The 10432-nt window shown below is 43.1% G+C and overlaps 1 protein-coding gene across 1 annotated transcript in view; it reads right to left on the reverse strand.

Annotated features, from left to right (window-relative positions):
• Window positions 1-10432, reverse strand: part of Pitpna (phosphatidylinositol transfer protein, alpha) — a 44463-nt gene that overhangs the window by 12570 nt on the left and 21461 nt on the right. The window contains 1 exon segment of the mRNA XM_013016526.1: window positions 8177-8260. Coding sequence (XP_012871980.1) covers window positions 8177-8260 — 84 coding nt within the window.

Below are 10432 nucleotides of genomic sequence, written 5' to 3' on the forward strand. Positions count from 1 at the left end.
CCTGCCTGGTCTGGCTTTGAACTGTGATCCACAGATCTCAGCCTCCTTAGTAGCTAGGATTATAGGCATGAGCCACTGGCACTCATCTACAGAAAAAATTTTTAAAGTCTTCTACTTAAAACTCAGAAGAAACCAAGAAACCTATAAAACTAAGAATATCTGCAGGTGAAGGCCACATTTTTTGGGGGTGGGGTGGGGGGGGTGTTGATCATAAGGCTTGAGCTTAGGGCTTGGGCACTGTCCCTCAGCTCTTTAGCTCAAGGCTGGCACTCAACCACTTGAGCCACAGCACCACTTCCAGTTTTCTTTCTGGTGGTTAATTGGAGAGAGGAGTCTCACGGACTTTCCTGCCAATCTGCAGATGATTCTAAATATAGCCAGAGCTCATAACAACTGGTTGTCATTCCTGAAATCTCCTAGTCTATTCTCCCTTTGGCCTGTTTCAATAATTGTTGAAAATGTTCAATGTGTAGAATTTATACTTTTGTGAACTATAAGTTGGTTTCACTTAGTAGTTTTTTTTAAATTTAAATTAATTTTGGGCTGGGAAGGTGGCTCAGTGGTAGAGTGCTTGCCTTGCATACATGAGGCCCTGGGTTTGATTCCTCAGCACCACATAAGCAGAAAAGGCCAGAAGTGGTGCTGTGGCTCAAATGGTAGAGTGCTAGCCTTGAGCTAAAGAGCTATTTATATAGCATATAATGTTTAGGACAGATAAAACATATCTATTTCTTCAGCTATCATCATTTCTTTTTTGGGAAGTTCTGGAGTTTTAACTGAGGGCTTCATTCTGGATGGGTTTTCTTTTCTTTCTTTCTTTTTTTTTTTTTTTGGTCTGTCATAGGGCTTGAACTCTGGGCTTGGGCGCTGTCTCTGTACTTTACAGCTCAAGGTGAGTGCTCTACTGCTTGTGTCACAGTGCCACTTCTGGTTTTCTAAGGGTTTAATGGAGATTAGAGTCTCACGGACTTTCTTGCCAGGGCTGGCTTTGAACCATGATCCTAAGATCTCAGCCTCCTGAGTAGCTAGGATTATAGGCATGAGCCACTGGCACCTAGGTTATGGCTAGGTTTTCTTGCTGGGATGTTTGCTCTACCACTTGAGCCATACCTCCAGCTCCAAACATATACCATTCAAACTTCTAGCCTTTTGAAATATACATTATCATATTCTAAAGCCACCTAACTTCTTGTTCCTATCTAACTATACTTTAGTACCTACTGTCAACTCTATCCCTTCCCCTCAACTTTACTGATTAAAAATGTAATCAGAAGGTGGGCACCAGCGAGTCATCCCTGGATTCCTAGCTACTCAGGAGGCTGAGATCTGAGGATCACGGTTCAAAGCCTGCACAGACAGGAAAGTCCATGAGATTCTTATCTCCAATTAACGACTAGAAAACCGGAAGTGGTGCTGTGGCTCAAGTGGTAAAGTGCTCACCTTGAGGTCAAGAGCTCAGGGACAGTGCCAAGGCCCAGAGTTCAAGCCCCACAACTGACGCTCGTGTGCGCGTGAACGCGCGCGTGCACACACACACACATACACACACACATATGAAGTAATCAGAGCTTGCTGCTGGTGGCTCATATCTGTAATCCTAGCAACTCAAAAAGCTGAGATCTGAGGATCAAGGTTTGACACCAGCTTGGGCAGGAAAGTCTGTGAGATTCTCATCTCCAATTAATCACCTTAAGTGAAGTCCTGGCACCAGAGGTAGAGTGCTGGCCTTAAGCTCAAGGATAGTACACAGCCCTGAATTCAAGCCCTAGGCCTGGTGTGTATGCACGTACACATGTGTGTGCGTGTGCGCGCACACACGCGCGCGCGCACACACACACACACAAGTGATGTAATCAGTTCTTTGTGTTAATTCATCACAAATTTTTAGCTAATCTATATAAACTCATATTGGTTCATAATAATATTTAAGAAAATAATAAATCACATACAAAGTACTTTGTAAAGTTAAAATGACTTATGTGAACTTAAAAAAAAATCTTTTCCAGGCTGGAAAGGTGGCTCAGTGGTAGAGCACATGCCTTGCATGCCAGAGGCCCTGGGTTCGATTCCTCAGCACCATATAAGCAAAAAGAAAAAAGCCCGAAGTGGCGCTGTGGCTCCAGTGGTAGAGTGCTAGCCTTGAGCTGAAGAGCTGAGGGGACAGCGCCCAGGCCCAGAGTTCAGGCCCCACGACCGGACCCAAAAAAAAAAAAAAATCTTTTCCATCTGGGCACCAGTTGACCTATGCCTCTAATCCTAGCTTCTCAGGAGGCTGAGATCAAGAGGACTAAGGTTCAAAACCAGTTCAAGAAGGAAAGTCTCCAGGCAGTAGACTCCATCTCCAAAGTAACCAGGCAAATATAAAATTAATATAAAAAAAATCAGTAGCTTCTCCTTATAACCCAACAATGAATGGTCAAGAAAGAAATCAGCAGAACAATTTTTTTTTGGTCAGTCTTGGGGCTTGAACTCTGGGCCTGGGCTCTGGCCCTGAGCTCTTCAGCTCAAGGTGAGCACTCTACCACTTGAGCCATAGTGCCACTTCCAGTTTTGTGTGGTTAATTGGAGATAAGAGTCTCACAGGTTTTCCTGACCGGATTGGCTTTGAACTGTGATCCTCAGATCCTGAGTAGCTAGGATTACAGGCATGAGCCACTAGCGCCCGGCCAGTAAAACAATTCTATTCATAATAATTTCTAAAACAATAAAATACATTGGCACTAACCAAGAAAGTGAAAAAGACCTATATAATGAGAACTATAAACCTTAAAGGAAGAAACTCAAGACATCAGAAGATGGAAAGAACTCCTATATTCGTGGATTGGCGGAATAAATATTGGGAAAATAGCTATAGATTCAATGCAATACCTATCAAAGTTCCAATGTCATTCTTCACAGAAATAAAAAAAGAAAATTACAAAACAAAAAAAACCTCGGGCTGTGAATGTAGTTTAGTGGTAGAGTGCTTGCTAGCATGCATGAAGCCTTGAGTTCGATTCCTCAGTGCCACAAACACAGAAAGAGCCAGAAGTGGTGCTGTGGCTCAAGTGGTAGAGCGCTAGCCTTGAGCAAAAGCAGTTCAGGGACAGTGCCCAGGCTCTGAGTTCAAGCCCCAGGATGGTTAAAAAACAACAATAACAAAAAACCTCATAAATGCTGTGTGCTGTTTGTTGGCTCATACCTACAATCACACCTAGGTGCTCAGAAGGCTGAGATCTGAGGATCATGGTTTGAAGCTAGCCGAGGCAGGAATGTGTATAAGACTGTTATTTTCCAGGGACATGCATGATTGTTATGACATGCAATGACTTATGTCAGAATAAGAGCCCATTCCCTTTTTGTAGTTTACAAGGTCTTCATGCTCTGGCTTTCTGCTACCACTCTGATTTCATTTCCTACAGACATTTTTCCCAGCCTGCTCCAATCATTAACTGACCTAATGTGGAAGACTTACCTTCCCCTCTCTTCTCCAGCTTGTGACTTGCACCCTTTGCCTCAACTAGGACCTTCCCTATATGACTTTCCTACTCTAGAAAATTTATTACTGTAGGCAGGCATCGGTGGCTCATGACTAATCCTAGCTGCTCAAGAGGCTGAAATCTGAGGATCATGGTTCAAAGCAAGCCTGGGCAATGAAGTCGTAAGACTCTTATTTCCAATGAGCCAACCTAAAACTGGAAGTGGAGCTGTAACTGAAAGTGGTAGAGCACGAACCTTGAATGAAAAAGCTCAGGGACAGTGCCCAGGCCTTGAGTTCAAGCCCCCATCCTTTCCTTATTGTCCGTTTCCTCACTGACAGAAGGTAAGATTCAGGCAACAGGGATTTTGTCTGTTTTCATAGAGCAATATCCTCAGGGCCTAACAGTGTAAATAAAGCACATAGTACCTGCGCAGTAAATAGTGAGCAAATGAATACAGATGCAATGAAGATAGGAAAAATCTATTTGATGTCTCTTTTTTAAAAAAAGACTTGGGTCTGGGAAGGTGGCTCAGTGGTAGAGTGCTTCCCTTGCATGCACAAGGTTGTGGGTTTGGTTCCATAGCATCATATAAGCGAAAAAAGCAAGTGGCGCCGTGGCTCAAGTGGTAGAGCGCTAGCCTTGAGCTGAAGAGCTCAGGGACAGAACCCAGGCTCAGAGATTAGGCCAGAACACACAGGGAAAACAAAACAAAACTCTTATTTTAAATGAACTTCCAAAAAAAAGTTAGAAATGGAGCTGTGGCAGAGCACAAGTAGTAAAGCGCTATCCTTGAGCAAAAAGCTCAGGGACAGGAATTTAGGCCCTGAGTTCAAGCCCCAGGACTAGCACCAAAAACAAAACAAAACAAAAAACTAGAAAAATTCATAAGAAAGAATAAGACTTCAAATAGCAAAAGCAATTCTTAGTCAAAAGAATCACTCTGGACGTTATCACAATACTAGACTTCAAAATATACCACAAATCCATAGTGACAAAAAACAGCATAGTACTAGCACAAAAACAGACCTGAAGACCAATGGAACGGTATAGAAGCCCATGCAATAAAAACCACAGCTGCCAGGCTCCAAGTGGCTTATGTCTGTAATCCTGGCTACTCAGATGGCTGAGATCCAGCGGATCTTCATTTGAAGCCAGCCCAGGCAGTAAAGTCTGAGAGACTGTATTTCCAGTTAACCAATGAAATACCAGACTAGAAACTGTGTGTCAAGTGGTAATGTGCCAGCTGAGAGAGAGCATGAGGTCTTTAGTTCAAACCCTAGCACTAACACACAAGCACACACACATTAATGGGGGGTGGGAGGGGGATCACACAGCTACAGCCATTAATTTTTGACAAGCTGAAAACACACATTGAAGAAAGGACACCTTTCAACAAATGGTGCTGAGAATCCACATTCAGGAGATGGAAACTGGACTCCTATCTCCGACCCTGTGCAAAAATCAACTCCAAGTGGATCAAAGAAAGACTTGAAACTTTAAATCTATTATGAAAACTAGGAAAATCCTGGAAGTTACAGGCACAGGTAAGTATTTTTGAATAGAACGCCACATGTCCAAGAACAGGAGCTAGGCTAATAGGGATGGTGAATTAGGTGAACATGGTAGAAGCAGATAGTCTGCATGTATAAAGATAGGACAATGAGAGATGGGTGAGATTGCTTAGAATACATGTATACATTGTATACATGTATGGAAATGACACAATGAAATCCCCACTCTTGTATCACTAATGTATACTGAAAACAAAAACAACAAAAAGTAACCAGCAAAAAGCCAGGCCAGAGGTGTGGCTTAAATTGCAAACAAGCTGCAGAAAGCCTGAGTTTCATAGATAACCCCCAGGGTGGAAAACAAAAAAAAGGAAAAAAAATCTTCCCCAACACTACTTCCCTCCACTCATACAACCAAAGATGGCTAAAAACTCAAAGAACCATACTTTCTGCTAGTATTTAGTTTGAGAAATATGTAAGTGTATCAACTTTGAGAAAACTCATCAAGTTATATGTTTATGATATATTTAACTTACTGTATATGTTCTACCTAAAAAGGATTTTCCTTTGTTTTGAGACAGGTTCTTAGTACAATGTACCCTTCTGCTTCTACTTCCTAAGTTACAGGTTTATAGATCTATATCTCTACAATCTTCTTAGTAAAAGGTGTTTTTTTTTTTTGGTCGGTCCTGGGGCTTGAACTCTGGGCCTGGGCACTGTCCCTCAGCTCTTCAGCTCAAGGCGAGCGCTCTACCACTTTAGCTATAGCACCACTTCCGGTTTTCTGGTGGTTTATTGGAGATAGGAGTCTCACAGTCTCTCCTGCCAGGGCTGGCTTTGAACCGCGATCCTCAGATCTCAGCCTCCTGAATAGCTAGGATTACAGGCGTGAGCCACCAGCGCCCAGCTTAGTAAAAGGTTTTTTGAGGGCAGGAGGTATGGCTCTAGTGGTAGAGCACCCACTGTGAACAAGAAAGCCAAAAACTCCAGAGTTCAAACCTTAATACACACACACACACACACCTTAATACACACACACAGCTGTGTGCCCATCGCTTGTGCCTATAATCCAGGAGGCTGAGAGATCTAGGAATCATAATTAAAAGCCAGACTGGGCAGGAAAGATCATGAGACTTTTTTTTTTTTTTTGGTCCGGTGGTGGGCCTGAACTCTGGACCTGGGCGCTGTCCCTCAGCACTTCAGCTCAAGGCTAGCATTCTACCACTTGGGCCACAGTGCCACTTCCGGCTTTTTTTCCTGCCTATGTGGTGCTGAGGAATAGAACCCAGGGCCTCATGCATGCAAGGCAAGCGCTCTACCACTGAGCCACCTTCCCAGCCCGATCATGAGACTCTTATTTCCAATTAACCAGTAAAAAGCTAGAAGTAGAAGCATGGCTCAAGTGGTAGAACACCAGCCTTGAGTGGAAAGAGCCAAGCAAGAGTACAAGCAAAGCCTGGCACCAGTGGCTCATGCCTGTAATCCTAGCTACTCAATAGGCTGAGATCTGAGGATCACGGTTCAAAGCCATCCTGGACAGGAAAGTCCATGAGACCCTTATCTCCAATAAATCACTAGAAAACTGGAAGTGGCACTGTGGCTCAAGCAGTAGAGTGCTCGCCTTAAGCTGAAGAGGGCAGGGACAGCGCCCAATCCCAGAGTTCAAGCCCCATGACCGACAAAAAAAATAAAAGAGTACACACAATCCCCTGGGCCCTGAATGCAAGCCCCATAACTGGCACAAAAATAAGGTGTTTTTTTTTGTTTGTTTTTGTTTTTTTTTTAAAGGGGCTTACATTATGTGGCTTAGTGTAGAGTGCTTGCCTACCACACATGAGTCCCTGGGTACCACATAAACAAAAATAATAAGAATAAAAAGAAAAAACTTAAAAGAAAAAAATAACCAGGGGCTGGGAAGGTGGCTCAGTGGTAGAGTAATTGCCTTGCATGCATGAGGTTCTGGGTTCGATACCTCAGCACCACGAAAGCAGAAAAAGCCGGAAGTGGTGCTGTGGCTCAAGCGGTAGAGTGTTACCCTTGAATTGAAGAGCTGAGGGACAGTGTCCAGGCTCAGAGTTCAGGTTCCACAAACGACAAAAAGATTAAAAAATAAAAAAAAAAATTCTAAAAAAAATTAATCAAACTTTTGAGGGTGGGTGTAGGGATAGAAAATAACAAATCAGCCCAGTACTGGTGGCTCACAACTGTAATCCTAGCTACTCAGAAGGCTGAGATCTGAGGATTGTAGTTTGAAGCCAACCTGAAGGGAAAGTCTGTGAGACTCTTATCTCCAATTATCCACCAAAAAGCTGGATTTGGGGCTATGGCTCAAGTGATACAGCACTATCCTCAAGTAAAAGAGCTAAGGAAAAGTGCCCTGAGTTCAAGTCCCAATACCAGCACAAAAATAAATTAAATTTAAAATAGTTGGGCTGGGTGCTGCTGGATCATATCTGTAAACCTAGCTACTCAAAAGGCTGAGATCTGAGGACTGGAGTTCAAAGTCAGCCCGGACAGGAAAGTCCATAAGACTATCTCCAATTAGCTACCAGAAAACCACAAGTGGCACTATGGCTGAAAGCAGTAGAGTGCTAGCCTTGAGTGATAAAGCATAGAGACTGCACCCAGGTCCTAAGTTCAAGCCCCATGACCAACCAAAAAAAAAGGCTGGGTATTGGATGGCTCCCACCTATAATCCTAGATACTGAGGAGGCTGAGATCTGAGAATCATGGTTCAAAGCCAGCCCAGGCAGGAAAGGCCAATGAGACTCGTATCTCCAATTAACCACCAGAAAAAAAACAAAGTGGCACTGTGGATCAAGTGGTAGAGCACTGGCTTTGAGCTGAAGAGGTGAGGGACTGTGCCCAGACCCAGAGTTCAAGCCCCATGACTGACCAAAAAAAAAAAAAATGCTGGGATGTAGATCTATAAAGCCCTGGCTCAATCCCCAGCATGAGCAATTGGTCAATCCATAGACTGATAGACAGCAACACAAAGTATTTCCTTTCAGGCCATGTTGGATATAGTTGCCTGTTCTCTAACATTTAGAAGTAATTTCTAGGAGGTGGAGGAAAGAGGATAGTACAGTTGAGGCTAGCCTAGGCTATAATGAGTTTTAGGTCAACTTGGGCTACCTAGTGAGACCCTATCTAAAAACCATTAAAAAAAAAGTTCTCTTTGCATTTCACATGTTTAGTTCCTACCTTGCTAAGTACTTGGCTTCGATCTGCAATGTCTATGTATATGGCCTCCACATGTTTCCATGCCTCAGGCTCCAGTTTATGCACCTGTAGGAAGAAGGGAGACCATTTTTACACAGGCAGCACCTTCCCAAAGCCATAGAAATGATATTCCCACTAGCAAAGAATTATAGAGCTAGGGCTGTGGCTCAGTAGTAGAGCTTTTTCCTAGCATGCACAAGGCTTGGGTTTGGATTTGATCCCCACCACCACACATAACAACTAACCAACCAACACCACCAAAAACAACAAAAAGTGAACGTGTGGTATTTTATTTCCTCCAGCCTTTTTTGTATTTTTTTGGGTCCAGTCATGTGTCCTGAACTTTGGACCTGGGCGCTGTCCTTCAGCTCTTCAGCTCAAGGCTAGCACTCTACCACTTGAGCTCCAGCTTTTTTCTTTTTGCATATGTGGTGCCGAGGAATCGAACCCAGGGCTTCATGCATGCAAGGCAAGTGCTCTACCACTGAGCCACCTCCCCAGCCCCTAAACTCTGATTTTTCAAGCTGATTTTTCTTTTCTTTTTTTTTTAATTGTTTCGGGCTTTTTTTTTATTGTAAGAATACTGTACAGAGAAGTTACAATTAAATGGCCTTTCAAGCTCAGTTCTAACGTGCAGGTCAACACACCTCATGGCTCCCTAGAGTACCTATTGTTTCAACTGTGTCCCTTAGTAAAACCCATACACTCCTAGAAATGATGCTTATTTAATTAGGATGCACTTGTATATAATATAGTTTGATACCAATTCAAAATGTACAAAAGGATACAACAATAAGGAACTATCCCTCTTGTTTGTCCCTATCCTCACTGTAGTATAAGCCACTGCTTCTAGTCTACCTACATGAAAACATGCATGTGCATAGATTTGCCTTTTAATACAAACAGCAGTACATCCACATACTGGTTTGTACGTGTTTTTTACTGGGCAATGTTTTGTAAGCACTATTTCCCTTTTTTTTTTTTTTTTGGGTCCGGTCATGGGGCCTGAACTCTGGGCCTGGGCGCTGTCCCTCAGCTCTTCAGCTCAAGGCTAGCGTTCTACCACTTGAGCTCCGGCTTTTTTCTTTTTTCTTATGTGGTGCTGAGGAATCGAATCCAGGGCCTCAGGCAGGCAAGGCAAGTGCTCTACCACTGAGCCACCTTCCCAGCCCAAGCACTATTTCCAACTAGGTCTTTTTGTTGTTGTTAGTTGTGGGCTTGAACTCAGGGTCTAGGCACGGTCCCTAAACATTTTGCTCAAAGATAGAACTTTACCACTTTGAGCCACAGCTCCACTTCTGGTTTTTAAGTGGTTAATTGAAGATGAGTCTCATGGACTTTACTGCATGGGCTGGCTTAGAATCTCAGTCCTTAGAGCTCAGCCTCTTCAGTAGCTAGGATAATAGATGTGAGCTACCAGCACCCAGCTCAACTGACTTTTTTTAGTGAAATTGCTAATATACAATTATTTGGCCACCCAATTATTTAATGATGTCTACTTATAGCTCTTGTTTTTAATCTTTGGCAATGTAAAGAATACCAAATTCATTACCCACATGTGTGGGCAATGTGTTAATTCACACATATGGGCAAACAATTTAATAAATCCTTAGATATGGAACTGCTGAGGTCAAGGATAAGTGGACTTTAAGTCTGGGGAATTACTGAAATTTTATATTTTAAATACACTACTTCTTCAAGTCCGCACCAGTGGCTCATGCCTGTAATCCTAGCTACTCAAGTGGCTAAGTCTAAGGGTCATGGTTCGAAGCCTGCCCAGGCATAAAACTCCATGAGACTCTTATCTCCAATAAACTACTCAAAAATGCTCAGAGTAGTGCTATAGCTCAAGTGGTAGAGTGCTCGCCTTGAGGAAAAGAGCCTTACGGACTCAGCCTAGGTTCAGGATTCAAGCCCCAAGACCAACAAATAAATACATAAATACTGCCTCTTCAAAGGAAGGGGCAACACTGTCCAAAAGAGAAATGTACACATTACCTGAATTATGAAATGGTAACTCCTCTGTATAATACCTAAATAATTACAATAAAAGTATATTTTAAAAATGCTGGGGCTGGGAATGTGGTTTAGTGGTAGAGTGCTTGCCTGGCATGCATGAAGCCCTGGATTCAATTCCTGAATACTGGGGCTGGGAAGGTGGCTCAGTGGTAGAGCGCTTGCTTTGCATGCCTGAGGCCCTGGGTTCGATTCCTCAGCACCACATAAGCAAAAAGAAAA

The sequence above is a fragment of the Dipodomys ordii genome, unplaced genomic scaffold, assembly GCF_000151885.1.
Source record: "Dipodomys ordii isolate 6190 unplaced genomic scaffold, Dord_2.0 Scaffold31, whole genome shotgun sequence".
Taxonomy (NCBI): Eukaryota; Metazoa; Chordata; class Mammalia; order Rodentia; family Heteromyidae; genus Dipodomys; species Dipodomys ordii.